The following is a 16,457-nucleotide window of genomic DNA, read 5'->3' as shown; positions in this document are numbered from 1 at the left end:
TTCATGTTGCTGTGGGGACCTCAAGGCTAAACAAAGCTCTCAGCAAAGTATAAAGAGCAGCTTAGAGTAGGACTGGTGACTAGCGACGTCATAATCTGCACGTTTCAGAGTTTTTTTCATTTTTTCATTCCGCTGGCTGGTGCTGTAGGAAAGCAGCAAGCAGGGGACGAAAGCTGCGTCGCGCTGGTACCTGTTCCGGAAGAAGAAAAAAAGAAAGAAAATAAGTCCAGCTCGACCTGAACCTAAGGAGAATTCCTAGGCATCTCGAAAATCAGAACCTCGGGAGGTGACACCAGAGTCGTGGTGTGGGAAACCCCCTCTTCCTGCGCTGGGCACCTGCACAGCGGGCAGCCTCAGACCCGCGATCCCAGGTTCGCCTGCAGCCGCCGGGTCGGCTCGCGGTCGCCCCCTGGCGGCACCGCCGAGCACTGCCGCTCGCCTCGCGGGGGCGGGGCAGGCGGACGAGCCCTGGGGTAGGGGCGGGGTTTTTGCGCGACTTGATGGCGTCATCGAGGCGCCGGGCCCGGAAGGAAGTAGCGTGCTGAGGGGTGTGGCGGTTTCTGCGGTTGCACGGGGGGTTCAGACGTGTACGGAGCGCCTGGAGGGACAGCCTGGTACGCAGCCCCCGCCCCTCAGTGCACGCTGGGCCTCGCTGCGGCTAGGGGGATGGAGCTGGCCCTGGCGCGGCTCCGGAGCTCAGGCTCCCGCTGCCGAGAGAACCCCCGTGTGTCCAGTCTCCTGCCCACGGGTCCTAACGCGAGTCGGAGCGGAAGCTCTCGGACGCGCCTGTCTCGCGGAGGAGGGCGGGCAGAGGGCGCGAGGTGGGGCGGAGTGGCGGTGAGGGCGTTTGCAGAGAGGGAGGCTCCTGCTGCTGCTCGGTAGCTGGAGGCCGCCACGGTAAAAATAAGTTAGACCTGAGAATTGGCATCCGCGCCCTGGGCCCACGTGCCGGTCCGTCACCCTAGTTTTTCCAGACTCTCCGTCGCATTTCGGTACCTGGATGTTTGGGACCCTCCAGGAGTCCAGAGTATCCCAACCTGAGGCACTCCCAGTTTCCTTTCCCCGCTGGACTTGGGGGCAAAGATTACGCGAGAGTTTTGATAAGAGATCCGTCCTTTTTCGGTCCAGAGGAATAACTGGGAAGGTGGACGGCAGGCCAAGAGACTCCCACCTCGGAGTTAACTGCCTGCTGTCTCTCTCTCCCCAGAGTCCCATGGGAAATGACTGATAGTTTCCTTCGAAATAGCAGGCAATTAGAAGTAGGAGGCGCTGGCCAGAAACACACAGCCACAGCTGCCTGTCATCTGACATCCTCTGTAATTTAAGCCAACCCGCGGCAGCTGCCTCTCTTCCCTCACTTATAAGTGGCTCTGGCGACAACCCGTTAATGAAGAGAAGGCTGTGTTTTGAGCCCTGCCCGCTTGGCACCGGATCTATCTCCCTTAGGTGGGGCAGTATCTGGACCTAGTTCCTCTTCGCTGCAGTGGGCATTTTACTTGCACAGTTAAGGGATGGGATGTTGGTCTGGCCGGCGTTGTGTTTGTTCTACAGCGGGCCACCTGTGCATCACTTTCCATGCGCCTCTCTCAGTGGCACAGCCTCTCTCCTGTACGTCAGGCCACACATTGTCCCTTGTCTCATCTGCAGGATATCAGTTCACTGATGGCCCAGTTGGGAGCAGTTGTGGCTGTGGCTTGCAGTTTCTTCTGCGCATCTCTCTTCTCAGCTGTGCACAAGATAGAAGAGGGACATATTGGAGTGTATTACAGGTAAGGCAGAGACAGGTGACTGCTTTCCCATCACCGGCTAGCAGATCCTGCTAAATCTGTATACGTTGTTAAATAGGAGAACCCTTTTCAGGTGCAGTTTCTAAGTCAGTGGCCATGGGTAAGGGCGCGCGTGTGTGTGTATGTATGTGTATTTATTTAAACTTCACATTGTCTCTAGTATGTGATGCTGATAGTGTATTTATAGGATTAAAGGCAGAGAGCTGAAGGAATCACTGCTCTGTCAAGGGCATCTCTGGGATACTGTTGTTTCTTGCATCACTTGAAGACTCTTGACTCCTTGCACCAGGCTACCTCTCCAAAAACTGACAGTCACAGTTCTTGATGACAGCTTGTGAAGTGTCACTCAAGAGAGACTGGTTTTTGTGTTGTTGTTGGGTCTGTTTTGTTTGTTTATTTTTTTTTTTTTAGTTTTGTAGCCCTGGCTGTCCTAGAACTCACTCTGTAGACCATGCTGTCCTCGAACTCAGAGATCCACCTGCCTCTGCCACCCAAGTGCTGGGATTAGGGGCATGCGCCACTGGGCCTGGCTTGAAAGACTGTTTTAAAGTGAAATTTCAAGAAAGTGTAAAGGCTCTGCAGGCTGATTGCCACCAATCAGGGAAGCTTTGGGAGAGCCACTCTTTTAAATACTTGCTTACTTTCCAGGGACTTCTTTGACCAAGGTTTTTGTTTTAGGTTTTAGAAGGGGGATTTGCTTGACTGATAGTTTGGTTTGTGGTGCTGAGGATCGAACAGTGTGTTGAGCTGTTGCTCTACCACTGAACTACACCCCCAGCCCTTGCTGTAAGCCTTTATGACACCGCCCCTTTTTGAGACAGGGTCGCACTGTGTAGATCTGGCTAGTCTGAAAGGCTATGTGTAGACCAGGTTGACTTGGACTCACAGAGATCCACCTGCCCCTGCTTCCCAAGTGCTGGGATTAAAGGCATGCATCAACATGCCTTCTTTTTTATATGGGTCTTATGTCATGCTTTCTTACGGAACACAAGCTCTAAAATGCTCGTTGAATTGGAGTTGTAGCTCAGTGGAAGCACTTCTGATATACTCAAGACCCCTAATTAAAAACAACAATAATAAAAAGGTTTAAACCTTTGTTGAGTTCCCACTTATTCAGTAATTTATCTCTGCCATCTGCTTTCATGTCCCCCAAAGCTTTTAATTTTGTCACTCATATACAACTTGATCAGAAATATATATGTCAAAAGATATATTATTTATTTAATATATATTGAAAGTACTTAAACATTGCTGTTGAACCAAGTATGATGGCTCAACATCTGTAATTCCACCCCTTCCTTGGGCGAGGGCTGAGGCAAGAAGACTACTATGAGTTTTAGGCCATCCTGGGTCTCATAGCAAGCACTGCACAAATCAAGGCTATGTAGCACGATCTGTCTCAAAATTAGTGAGATCATGTGTGAGTCCTCGGATGCTTCTGGAACATGGTCAGGAAAGGCAAGCGAATTACCCTCTTGCTCTACGCTGGACTAAAACTTTGGTTAAGATCCTCTCCCTTCCTCTGCTAATTAAATCTCACTTCTCTATCATGGAGGCCATCACTTTATATTAAAGTATGCTTACGGAGCAGGGTGTAACTTGTGACAATATAGTACTTGACTAGAATGTGTGATGCCCTGGATTCAACCCTAGCACTGCCAGAAAAATGATTCTTTTAATTGTCTGTGTCACTGGCCTCCCAACAGTAATGCTGCTGGTTGATAACTGTGTTCCTGGGTCTCACATGCTGGTGATTGCCACAGGCTCGGCAACTGTGACAGACTTGCCTCCCATCCTGTGTGCAGCCAGGGATTCTGCTGTCTTTGTCTTGCTTCCTCTATATCATTACTTCTCAGATGGAAAAAGTATAATGGGTTTTGTTTTCCCATCAGGCTCCCTAGAATGTTCAAATTGAGACAGAAGGAAGAAAGGGAGAGGGGGTGGACATGTCATTGGCATGTGTCACTTACAGTATATTTTTATAGGAGCAGAGAGATAATTAGCCCATAAGTATTGATCTAAGGCAGTGGTTCTCAACCTTCCTAATGCTATGACCCTTAATACAGTTCCTCATGTTATGGTGACCCCCCAACCATAAAATTATTTAATTGCGACTTCATAGCTGTAATTTTACTACCATTATGAGTTGTAACATAAATATCTGGTTTTTGAAGATCTTAGGTAACCCCTGTGAAATGGTTGTTCAACAATCCCCCCCAAAGGAGTCATGGCCCACAGGTTGAGAATCTCTGACTGAAGGGATCCTGGGATATTGAACCTCCCTCTCTCCCTCCTCTACAGAGGTGGTGCCCTGCTGACCTCCACCAGTGGCCCCGGTTTCCATCTCATGCTCCCATTCATCACATCCTATAAGTCTGTGCAGGTACATGCGCTCGTGTCACGGTGTGGTTGGCTCTCTACAGGCTCGGGTTGTTACCTAATACACGCTTTGAAATCATTTAGCTGTTAGATGAATAAAATGCCTTTTCAGAGGCTTACGTAAGGATCTCTCACACACACATGCCGGGCAGGGGGGGCTCTTATAATGTTACTTGATGATTGAAATAGCTGAATGGAGCCACTGCCTTGCCTTAACCTCTCAACCCCAAGTGGAAATTATTCCCTCACCTTTGAAGTGGGGCTAAAGAAGAATTTGTTATAAATATTTAGAAGAAAAATCAAGTATGTGTTTTTAGTAAATCACAGGTTACCATGACAGATTGAAATAAAAGATGGAAATTTGCTTGTACTTGTTTGAACTTCAAAAATGTGAACAATAGTTGTGTGGGGAGGGAAGTTGATTGGGTGAGGGCCAAGGCCATGTAAAATAGGAGTAAGGCTAGTTGAGGCTGGCCCCCTCCTAGCTGAGGTAAACTAAGTGTCTCTACAGTATATCCAACAAAGAAAACTCAGCCACCCCAAAAAGGGGTTGGGGATGTCACAAAGAGACAGAGACAGGGACAGAGGCAGCTTACACCAGGATGTATGCTCAGTTCCCAGAAGAAAAGAGTGAGCGGGAGCAGGAGATGATTAGCCCAGCAGAGTGTACCCACCTTTCCTGTTAGTCTTGCCTTTGCCTTGCTGTGTGGACCTCACAGTGCTTTGGGTACTTTTTCTTATCTGAGGCTCACAGTAATGCTAGCAGGTACTGTATTCTGAAACCAATGTGAAGGGAGTCGGCTGCTTCAGCACTAGTGAAATACGCTCTTCGGGCTCCAAACTCAGTCATTTCTTCATGCTCCTGCCCGTTCATGTGTGCTTCACAGACATGGACAAGATTCAGCCGGTAAAGGGGTTAGGTGGGACAGTCGTGTTTAGCAAGGACAAAGCTCAGTCCAAACTAGCAGTCAATTACAAAGACTTTGAGGCTTCCAAATAGTAGGTTGCTCTCTGTCACTGCCCGTTTCACATTATTTCATGTTTCCTCTGTCTCCAGACCACTCTCCAAACAGACGAAGTGAAGAACGTACCATGTGGGACCAGGTAAGGTACCAGGAGTGAAGCTGAGGAGCCCAGCAAGTAAGAGGGAGGACGGCCTGGCGGCTGCAGTGACAAACAATATGGAGGATAGTGAAGGAAAGGCAGTGCCTGACGGGCGTGCTGGTGAAGCCAGGATGAGAGACAAACTTCCAGACACCCAGTGCACTCTGAAGCCTATTAGTCCTCTTATTCCTTTCCATGTAGTCCCTTTGATCAGAAGATAGGAGCTACCCTTTCCTTCCTGACGCTGCAAAGGGCTTGGAGTCTTGTGGAGGTTATAAGCTCCACACATCTGCTCAGAGGTGTGACTGCCTCACAGTCCATGAACACTGAAATCCTGTTCTTCTGGTCATATGTCTTAAGCCGTATCCTTAGGAAATTTCCCCAGATTCCAGAGCTTTGGTAACATCTTTGTCACGTCTCCCTCCGATAGTGGTGGTGTGATGATCTACTTTGACAGAATTGAAGTGGTGAACTTCCTGGTCCCGAATGCAGGTATGTCTTCTAGCCTGTCCAGCATGCTGGCACCATCTGTGGGTCACACGAGCACTGAGAAGTGAGGAAGGCGAGAGAGTTTGGAGAGGTTTGCAGTCTTGGGTCTTTCTTACGCTGAGCCCTCCCCCTCCTCCCAGTGTATGACATAGTGAAGAACTACACTGCCGACTACGACAAGGCCCTCATCTTCAACAAGATCCATCATGAGCTCAACCAGTTCTGCAGTGTGCACACGCTTCAGGAGGTCTACATCGAGCTGTTTGGTAAGAGGGTGGTGTCATCAGGGTGGCTCCACCCCTTCTCTGAGGCATGTCAGCCTTCAGCAGCCCTCTGTCTGTCTGCTTCTGAGCTAGCACACCACAGAATGGGGAGTACACAGGCGCCAGTCACCAAGAGAGTTCCAGATAATACTGAGAACAGCCAAACATGGTGGCCCATACCTTTAATCCTCACACTCAGGAGGCTGAGACAGGTGAAAAACAAGTTCAGGGCCAGCCTGGGCTACAAAGTAAAACTTTTCCTAAATAAATAAACCCCCCAAAAGAAAAAATAGGATGTTATAAACAAGGGAAAGATCCTTGGAGTAGTCAGACATAGCACTGCAGTATGAGTGTGATGAAAAGTCCCTGCTGGTCTGAGCAGAGGCCTGGAGCACACTGTCCCAGGAATACTGTTCTAAAATGAGAATGCACTCGTTTCTAGAAGAATCTGACAAGGCCATGTAGCGTAACATACTCATTTTAAAATAAGTATGCTGAGGCCAAGAGCAAGAGAGTGAGAGAGCTGTTGCTAGTTGACAACAGAGCTGAGGCCAGGCCCTCCTCCCTGCTGTCCCGTGAGTGCTCTTCCCACTGAGTGCAGGCACCAGGGGTATGCGGTGAGAATGTTGGGTTCCCGAAGTCTACATAGCTCCAGGACAATCAAGGCTACACAGTGAGACCCTGGCTCAAAATAATAATAAAAACAATCAAATGGTTAGTTGTTTTACACTTTTACTCTGAGATTTAGGAAATCATTCAAATCACTTTCAATTTTTCTGTAGTAGATAATGAACCTAAATTCACTTTAAAAGTTTGTACTCTTTTGTTGGTTTCCGATTGATTATATTTTCAAAAAAACTGAAAAATTTACTGTATCTTTTTATGTCACACCAGTAGAATTTAATGAAATATTAATTTTATAGCCATCGTTTTAGGACTTGTACCTTGTCAAGGCATATGAAACATTAAAAGACAAAGGATCTTTAATGTCCCCAGAAGGAAATTAAGATACATCGTTTCATATTTGAAAACTGTTGCTGTCCAAACAGATACACGTAGTGCTTACTAATCTGTTGCTTCTGTACAGTGGAGCTGGGAATGAGTGTTTGCCTTGTAGCTCTTTTCTTTGGGGTTGGTGTCCTAGTTTTCTTTCTGTTACTGTGATGAGACACCATGGCCAAAAACAACTTGGAGAGGAAAGGGTTTATTTGGTTTACACTTCCACATCAAGGCCATCCATCACTGAGGGAAGTCAGAGCAGGAACTTGGAGGCAGACACTGAAGCAGAGGTCACGGAAGAATGCTGCCTACTGGCTGGCTCTCCGTGCTGCACTGAGCTTGCATTTTCAACAGCCCAGAGTGATCAAGAAAGTGCCCCGTAACCTTCCCTTGAGTTAGTCTGAGGGAACAGTTCTTCAATTGAGGTTCCCTTTTCCCAGTTGTCTCTAGTTTGTGTCATAAGAATCAAAATATAGTAAGTAATCAGGTGTTTCTTTTCTTCTTTCTCTATCTCATGTGTGTGTGTGTGTGTTGCTAGATGGAATTCAGGGCCCGCCTTACGCATGCCCAGGAGTGCTCTGCCACTGTTTCACTTCCCTACCCCATCCCCAAACCGGAAACTTCACATGTTGGGTGCTAGCTAGCTTCCATAGGCTTCAGTTTGAGCATCTGTAAAGGAAAGGAGACTCACTGTTCCTCAGAAGCTGCCGCTTGGGCACAGCTGACAAACACAGATGGCAGCTCACGAGAACAGTGGTGATTGTGCTCGGATATCCTAGCCTGGCTCTGCTGACTCTTCTTCCAGGATCTCAGGGAGATCTAGGAAGAGAAGGTCCAGGCCCAGAGGTGGCTTTAGTGTACTGTCCATGGAGTGGATCAGTGGCAGCCTTTCCCACACTTGCCTGTCAAACAACACATTTGAATTCCAGACTAGGAAGCAGAACCAAAGCAAATTTATGAAAAGACATGAACTGGGCTGGGAGATGGCTCGGTAAAGCGCTTGCCTCAGACGTGTAAGGGTCTGAGATTAATCCCAGAACCTAGAGCACGTGGAGATAACACGGAGGACTGGCAGGAGGAAGCTGGGCCTCTCTGGCCAGCCAGTCTAGCCTAATCGGTGAGCTGAAGACCACTGAGAGATCTTATCGCAAAGGAAGTCGGTAGTGTCCTGAGAATGGCTCCATGGTGCTCCCCTGACCTTGCACACATACGCACAGCCACGTGAACAGACAGCAAACATTAGACAAAAGGGTGAGCTGATGTTCAGAACAGGAAATTTCATTTTCTCCTTGTGTTCATAGGACTCATAATGGAAGCAATGTGAGGTTCTCCTGGGTTTTGTTTTGTTTTCTTGTATGTATGCGCACGCACCTGCATTTGTATAACCAAATGAGTGGGTGCCGTGTGTGGTGGAGGGGAAGTGTCTGCAGAGGCCAGAGAGTAAGTCAGATCCTTTGGAACTGGAGTCACAGATGTATGAGTGTGGCACATGGGGCTGGTAACTGAACTTGGGTCATCTGGAAGAGCAGCGAGTCATGTTTGTTTTTTCTATAGGGTCTTACGCTGTAACTCAGGCTGGCTTGGAACTCACTTTGTAACCCAGACTGGTCTCAAATTTATGACCCTCCTGCTTCAGCCTCTCTAATTCTGGAGTTATACACATGAGCCCTGCTCTCATACCTCCAAATTAATTCTGGATTTGATAATATCTTTAATACTGCAGCAAGTGTTTTTGTTTTAACCACTGAGCCATCTCTCAGCCCCTTGTTTTGTTTTTTGACTAATAAAATTACTAGATTTAGTAACCACCTTTTGGTGAGAAGACCTCATAGTGTAGCCCAGGCCAGCCCTGTGGTCCTTCTTCAGTTTCCCAGGTGCTGGGTAACAGGCATGTGCTTCCATGACCAGGTTGCTTCTTTTCTGAAAACCTGACATAGCCATTCTATCCTCCTCCGAGAAACCATGGGTCTGCCAGTTGGGAAAGGCTGCTCAAGGTTTTTGTTTCTTAAGCTCAGACACCCTGGAAGTGTGTTTTAAGCAATGAACACCCTGGCTAGTGTTTTAAACAATGAAAGGGCTTTATTTTGAAGCCAAAATGAGAGGTTCCGCTTAGCTCTCCCTTCACGGAGGACCACTCCAGGGTCTCAGCTGTGTTCCCGTGTGTTAGGTATAGTGTTTGGAAAGGAGAGTCAGTGGGCCATTGCTTTTGCTTGTGTTTTCCCCACATTCTTCTCTTACCTAGACAGTAAACGGCTCCCTTTGTGTCTTTCTTGATTCCAGATCAAATTGATGAAAACCTCAAGTTAGCTTTGCAACAGGACCTGACTTCCATGGCCCCGGGTCTTGTTATCCAGGTAAGCATTGCCTCAGTGGGGAGTGCTTACATTGGACCCTGTGTGTTCTCTCCTAAGGGATACCTTTTTAGCACAGGGACACTAAGAGCCAGATGACCCTCACGTCCCTGACCATTTCCATTCTCCCTTCAGTTGCTATTTGTGTCCTTCTCCAGGCTGTACGAGTGACAAAGCCCAATATTCCCGAGGCAATCCGCAGGAACTATGAGTTGATGTGAGTATACCTGTGCCTAAGCTGTCCCCCATAAGCTCCCCCTAACCATCCCCAAGCGGCAAACTCTGAGCTTTCCCTCCCTCCCTTGAGCATTTGTTAGTCTGTTGTACTACAAGGTTGGGCAGGTGTGTCAGCACTTGGGGCCACAGTGGAGCCCTGGAGAGCAGCAATGCTTTTAAAATGTGAGAGAATCATAGCAGAAGTGGAGATAATAGGGACAGATGATAAGCTTGCTGGCAGGTCTGTTTCCTTAAAGTAGAATATGTTTCTCTTTTATTTTACTCTGATCGAGGCCTTGAGTGTCCAGGCTAACCTCAAGCTAAGCTTGAGACTAAGCTCTCCCTCTGCCTCAGCTTTCTGAGTAGCTGGGACTACAAGCATACACCTAGGCATTGTGTTTTATTTCTCACAAAATAAAGCCTTAGAGTAGATGAGTAAAGGCTGAGCCACTGAACAGCCTTGGGCAGGAGAACAAAGACACCCTAGTGCGCCGCTCCTCAGCCAGAGTTGGGTTTCCAAAGAGCACTGAAGGTCTCCAGAAGCTACTAGGACAGCCTCACAGCTGTGTGTGTCTTCCTTCCAGGGAAAGCGAGAAGACGAAGCTTCTCATTGCTGCCCAGAAACAGAAGGTGGTGGAAAAGGAGGCAGAAACAGAGAGGAAGAAGGCCCTCATTGGTCCGCACATGGTTCTCTAATCCTCCTTCAGGGAAGAAGGGTTGGGAATGATGGGATGGTGTTAGGACGGCCAGGGCATGCTTAGGTCCTCCAGAGTGCTTCCAGTATGCCGGGGTGGCGTTCATATCCCCAGGAGCCCAGTGGAAATGGTCGGGCGGTGGATGTAGGTAGTGAGTCTTGAGATTTTCATATGGGAAGTAATGCAATCGTCATATCACCACCAGAGGAAAGTGCTGTCATTTGCCTGGACTTTTCTGTTTGGTTGGCTTTTAACTTTTATTTTGTGTGGTGTGTGTGTGTGTGTGTGTGTGTGTGTGTGTGTGTGTGTGAGAGAGAGAGGGGGGGGGGAGGGGGGGGAGAGAGAGAGAGAGAGAGAGATTGCTGTAACTAGGAGCGCGTATGCCATGGCACAGCGTGTGTGTGTGTGTGTGTGTGTTGTGTTCTTGTAACTAGGAGCGCCTATGCCATGGCACAGGTATGGCAGTCAGAGAACGACTTTGGGGATGGTTCACTCCTTCCACTGTGTACTCAGGTTTGCCTGGCAAGCACTTTTACCCACTTGGCTACCTGGAGGTGCTTGCTTTGTTTTTCTAAACTCAGATTTGTAACCATGTCCGAGATCATGTGACAAATAAGAGGGTGCACTGGAGCTCTCTGCTCCAGATCTCTGGTCACAGCAATCAGCTGAGCTGTTTACTGACGTGAGTGTCAGGTGAAACCCATGTAAAGGGTTGGCTGGGGAGAGAAGTTAGGTTCTTTCCGGACGCATGCTTTTCTCCTGGGTCATCATCTCCCGTTAGTGTTTGATGCTGATATTGTTCTCCTGTGCTCACTGGGCCATTCGTCTCTCAGGTGTGCCTATTGCCGCTGCTCTCTGTGAACTTGGCTTTGTGAGCATGCCCATTCAGGTATTAAGGCCCTCAGTCAATCAAGGTTTTCTGGTTTTACATTTACTCTCTGTACGAGTGTATGGGCACATGCATGCCATGGTTGCTTATGTGGAGGCCAGCAGACAACCTGTGGGAATCAGCTCTCTCCTTCCACCACGTGGCTCCTGGGGTTGAACTTGCATCAGCAGACTTGGCAGCAGGCACACTTGCCCCCTGAGCCATCTCACCGCATTAGCCAGCTTTTGACATGCCACCGCTAAATCGTTTCTCAATTTTATTTACTCAGAGGCAGAGAAAGTGGCTCAGGTTGCAGAAATCACCTATGGGCAGAAAGTGATGGAAAAGGAGACAGAGAAGAAGATTTCAGAAATTGAAGGTGAGTGGTGTGATGCCGTGCCTGACGGAGCACGGTGACTGGGTCACTTCCTGTTCTCTTCGATCTATCTATGTTCTGGGTGTTATAATATCTCAGAAATACTCTCTCTTCTGCTTAGACCCGGGTTTAGAACTTGGAACTGGCCCTGCACGGTAAGCAGATTTTCACAGAACATTCACTCAGCGAGTGTTTGTCGTGTCAGTCATTCGCCAGGCATTTTGTTAGGAGGGATGGCTGTGTGTAGTGTTTGCTGCACACCTGAGAACCCTCATGGTGGAAAGAACCAACTCCTGAAAGTTGTCATCTGACCTCTGTACGCTCACCGTGCCCTGCTTGTACTCACACAAATAAATACATGTTTATAAGTAGGTAATCAAATAGTAAGAGCAAGGGTATCAGTCTGGGCATACTAACATATTCTATAGTCTCAGCTCTTGGGGTAAAAGCAGAATGGGGTAGTGAGTCAGAGGATATCCTGGGCTACAGAGTAAGAATGTCTCAAAAAAAAAAAAAAGAAGAGAAAATGAAGAAAGCAACGTAACAGTCCCTGACCTGAAGCTCAGTCTAGCGGACATCTCTGAGAATTGGGCATTAACTTTGACACTGGGCTCAAATAGCAGCTCTCCTCTAAAGTCCTCTTGAGGCAGGCATGGTGATGCACTCCTCTGTCCTCCCACAGCAAGGTCCTCCTAGAGGAGGGAGTCTGTCCTCCGGGTCCATGCAGGTACTGCATTAGCCTTGATGAAGTGTCACTCAGTAGATCTCCTACCGCTGCTCACCTTCAGTCCCCTCCGGAGCCCTCGCTTCCCACTACCCTCACTTTCTGCACATAGTGTTTCTGTCGGGATTTCCAGGACAAAGGCCACAGGGTTCCATGTAACTATGTAGGACTTGCAGGGACCCACTGGAAAGCTGCGCTCTCACCAGGAGCTCTTAGTAAAACTGTGCTTTCATTTTTCTGTAGATCCTTGTCATGGAGCTGAGAGAGGCACAGCAGCTACAAGAGTTCACTGCTCTTGCAGAGGACCTGAGTTCAGTTGCTAATGCCCACATTGTGCAGGTCACAACCACCTATAAATTCCACTCTGGAAGTATCTGACACCTCTGGGATCTGCAGGCTTCTGCACTTATATGCACATAATCATATACAGATACACATTATTAAAAACAAATGAATCTTTAGTAAAACATGTCATGCTGGGGTGCAGTAAGATACCCCAAAGTGTAGCTCAGATTCTAACATATTTGCCTGCTATGCTCAAGGCTCTGGGTTCAGTAGACAGCAATGAAAAAAGTAATGCCAGCCCCCAGAGCACAGGCTTCTGCACCTTCCCGTGTTTTGTTTTACTTAATCCATCTCCTCGTACCCTTCACCCCTTAGATGCTGCGTTTCTGGCCCGGGAGAAGGCGAAGGCTGATGCTGAGTGTTACACTGCTCTGAAAATAGCAGAAGCAAATAAGGTAAAGGCCTAACCCCGCCCCCCATACTGAGGATGTGATTGGGTTCACTGCTCCCTGCCCCGTCCTCACAACAGTTCTGAGGAGCCCCATGCTGTTAGAGATAGGCACTTCTCTTAGCGGGGAAGCCGTAGGAGAAGTTTCATTCTTGTGTTAGACATGGGAGCTATCAAAACTGTTCCTACTCTGTCATAAGACCTTAGATCACTTTTTCTTAGAAAAGTGTTTTCTGGGTAACAGGAAGACCATGGAAAGTAGAAGGAGCTTATCTGCTTGACAGAGACCCTCTCAGATGAAAGTTGAAAAGGCACTACCAAATTTTTCTCTGATGTCATCTCTCCTCCGCTTTCTTGTATGGTCCAGCTCAAGCTGACTCCGGAGTATCTGCAGCTGATGAAGTACAAGGCCATTGCGTCCAACAGCAAGATTTACTTTGGCAAAGACATCCCCAACATGTTTATGGACTCCGCAGGTGGTCTGGGCAAGCAGTTTGAGGGGCTGACCGACAAGCTGGGTTTCAGCTTAGAAGATGAGCCCCTAGAGGAAACCACAAAGGATAATTGAAAAAAAATGTATACACCCTCTGATTGTGACGCTTAGAGAGAGCTTTATTTTTTAAGATGAACCGAATGTTCCTCTTTCCCACACTACCTTCTTTGACTCTTCAAGTTACTGTGGTAAAAAGGAAGACATGGACATAAATCTACCCCCTTCTGGGAAGGGCAAGCAGATGGAGAATTGTTTTTTAGTTTTACTTTTGATTCAGGTAAGTGGGTTTTATGAGTTCTGGTAAGGTGTGTACACCGTGGATTCGACCTCTGATCTGCAGGCACCAACCTTTTCCCTTTGAAGCTGGCTTAACTGGGGATACTATTAAAAGAAGTGGGAGGTATGTGGCTGCTGCTTCCTCGTGGTTTGAAAACGTGCTCCACAGTGCTCTCCTTGCCTCTGACATAGGCGGTGTCTGCCTGTGGACCCCCGCTGACCAGGCCTCTGTGGAGTGCCAGCTGCAGAGTGTCGTACTAGAGTAGAGCTGGGTTGAGCCCTTAGGAAGAACCTGGTGCTAGGTTTTTTGCAAGATTTTGTATACACTGTACTTTTGCCCTAGTGTTTTCTGACTACATCTCACCGCAGCAGGGTTCTGTCACTCCACACACTCCTTTTTCAGAATGTTCACCTGATCTGTGATTTGATTTCTTCTTGAACCATCTATCTATTAGTTCCACTCTGTATCAGGATGGGAGCAAGCAAGTGTCGTACTAGCTGATGAAGCAGGCTCCTTATACCCGTTAGCCACTCTACTGCTGTTTGGCATTTATGTCTTTATCATTGTGGAGATTCTTCCTTGAAGAGCTCTTGACACTGGAGAGAAAGGGCCAGCCAGTAGACATCCAAGTAGTAGTACCTATGTACCTCTGCCTGTGCAGGGGGTTATGTGACACTGAGAAAGGGATCGCGTAAATCTAGACAATAGGCGCTGCTTGGGAGTGAACGGCAGAGCAGCTGCACAGATGCAAGTCAGCGTTCATGCCCACGCCCCTGCGGGCTGCATTGAGTCCCCAAGTTTTGTTTTTCATTGCTAGTGAGGAAAACAATGAGACACCCAAGGATAACAAATACGAGGGAAGAACAAATAGAAAGGTATTTCTTAGATCCTGAGATTGGCCCGGGTGGGGGGCAGGGCTGCACAGAAGGCCTTTGTGGAGGGTAGCTCTGCAGAGTTCATTTACCTCCGTGTGGTGCCCTGTGCCCATGCCTGGCTTCAGCTTAGGACACCCCCACACACAAAGCACCTACTGTTATCTTTTAAGTGAATACTATAAATGGGATTTTCTGGCATTTCTCATTCTTGGTTCTATATGGCAGGCCAGTTTGCTTCTAAGTGGCTGGCACTAAATAGGCTTGTCAAGTGTTTGGGTAGTGTTTAGCCTGCCTAAAAAGAAGCAAAGTGTTAACTCTGCCTGCTTTGGATATTGCCCTTGTCTGTTCTAACTCCTCATACTGAGACGTCTTAAGCCACTGGTCCTGGTTACAGTTTGTACAGTCTACAAAATGTTTATGGAAGGCATAGATTTTAACGTGCTCAAAAAAACTTTTTTGGGTTTTTTTTTTCACCAAGATCAACTCATCTTCCTCCCACTTTCTGCGCTAACCACTTGTTGAAAGCGACATGCTACACCCAGCGTCCCCTCTTCCTCCTGAGCCTCGAAAAACACTATTTCCCTGGAGTCAGTGCAGGAGTAAGGGGATGTCCCCAGAGAGCACCCTCTTAGTCTGAAAGTCTGTCTGCTACTACCATTCAGATAGCTCGTCCCTTGCTCACAAAGAACCTCAATAAAGTCCTGCTGCAAGTGCTGCTTCCCCACCCCTTGAATGTCACTTCTTTAAACAAAACGTATGAATGTTCCCATGTCACTAACATGAATTCAGTAGTTGTCAGTGTCTGTCCCAGCAGTGAAATCATGGAATTCAGCTATCTTTTTAGCATGGATACCTAGCCCATCTGTCTGTATGACTTTGTTTTTTGTAATACTAGAAAAAAGTGATTGTAAAGCATTTAAATTCTAAAATGTAAAATGTGATAAGCCTACAGTTTTGTAGGCAGTAAAGTCATGGCTGCTATTTATATAGAGAACTTATATCAAAATAAGTTACTGTTTGTAAAATTCAGTTTTTGTAGGATTTTCCCAAGGCCCAGCCACCTTGGTAGAATGTTTCTCACTCACTAAACTTTGCAGAAGCTATTCATATTTGGAAGAGTTTTTAATCATTTTTCAATATATGGTCAGAATGTTTGTAAGAAAGCCTAAGTTTAATAATTTTTATAGCTAAAAAGAGATGTAGAGGAGCCAGTATGGTGCTGAGTTGAGGGAACCAGTGAGTGAGGCTGTGTAGTTCAGTTTCTAAAAGGGATGTGTGGTCTGTGTGTGTCTTGTGCTGGCGTGGACGGTCGCAAGGTGGAGTTTAGTAAACTGTACCTTGAAGTAGCTGATCTGCCTGTAAGCTTCACCGACTCTGCTGTCCTCAGTGGCATCCTAGCCACTGCTTGTTTCCCTAGAAAAGCTGTAATGGGCAATCGTGTCTTTGTACTTCCATTCCTTTTTGTCCCTACTTCTGTGTAAACTGGTGATTGCATAGTCAAAGCAATTTTTCCAGTGTGCCCCAGGGCATTAGTGAGCCTTTATAACTGAAAAATGATTCTTATTCTGTTAATCATTCCAAAAATGATACTACTAGATTAATTATTTTGGGTTACTAGCTCCAGGAATTGTTTAGACAACACAAAAGGTCTCATGTGAATATACTTAACATTTTGGATTTAATTTCTGTCTTGCTAAATAAAATGTCTTTGTCTTTACGTTTTTTTATTCAAATAAAATTTGCCAGTGGCTAATACTAGAATAGGTGATAGACATAAAACTTCCCTGTTAGGCTTTCCCAAAAAATGTATCCAGGGGATATATTCTTC

General features: G+C 47.2%; 1 protein-coding gene across 5 annotated transcripts; it reads left to right on the top strand.

The window, feature by feature from the left end:
* The first annotated feature begins 200 nt into the window (after positions 1-200).
* Positions 201-16,346, top strand: Erlin2 (ER lipid raft associated 2). Of its 5 annotated transcripts, none has more exons than XM_041673733.1 (12): positions 201-371; positions 1,648-1,769; positions 4,089-4,170; positions 5,224-5,270; positions 5,701-5,762; positions 5,900-6,025; positions 9,302-9,375; positions 9,531-9,589; positions 10,173-10,264; positions 11,441-11,530; positions 12,912-12,991; positions 13,352-16,346. In XM_041673733.1, exons 2-12 carry the CDS (start codon positions 1,663-1,665, stop codon positions 13,550-13,552), a joined length of 1,020 nt encoding a protein of 339 aa, XP_041529667.1. In that variant the 5' UTR covers positions 201-371; positions 1,648-1,662; the 3' UTR covers positions 13,553-16,346. The 5 variants fall into 5 exon arrangements, with proteins under 5 accessions (XP_041529667.1, XP_041529664.1, XP_041529666.1 ...); XM_041673730.1 differs by lacking the exon at positions 201-371 and adding an exon at positions 526-614; XM_041673732.1 differs by lacking the exon at positions 201-371 and adding an exon at positions 659-821.
* Positions 16,347-16,457: the final 111 nt, after the last annotated feature.

This window comes from Microtus oregoni, unplaced genomic scaffold (genome assembly GCF_018167655.1).
Source record: "Microtus oregoni isolate MIOR12 unplaced genomic scaffold, Mior012 000024F_ref0000369, whole genome shotgun sequence".
Lineage (NCBI taxonomy): Eukaryota > Metazoa > Chordata > Mammalia > Rodentia > Cricetidae > Microtus > Microtus oregoni.
This window is presented reverse-complemented; position numbering and strand designations above follow the sequence as displayed.

Coding starts and splice junctions, on each gene's coding strand:
- Erlin2 (XM_041673733.1), top strand. CDS start 1,663: ATGGCCCAGTTGGGAGCAGTTGTGGCTGTGGCTTGCAGTTTCTTCTGC. Junction 1,770..4,088: donor CATATTGGAGTGTATTACAG/GTAAGGCAGAGA, acceptor CCTCCTCTACAG/AGGTGGTGCCCTGCTGACCT. Junction 5,271..5,700: donor AACGTACCATGTGGGACCAG/GTAAGGTACCAG, acceptor TCCCTCCGATAG/TGGTGGTGTGATGATCTACT.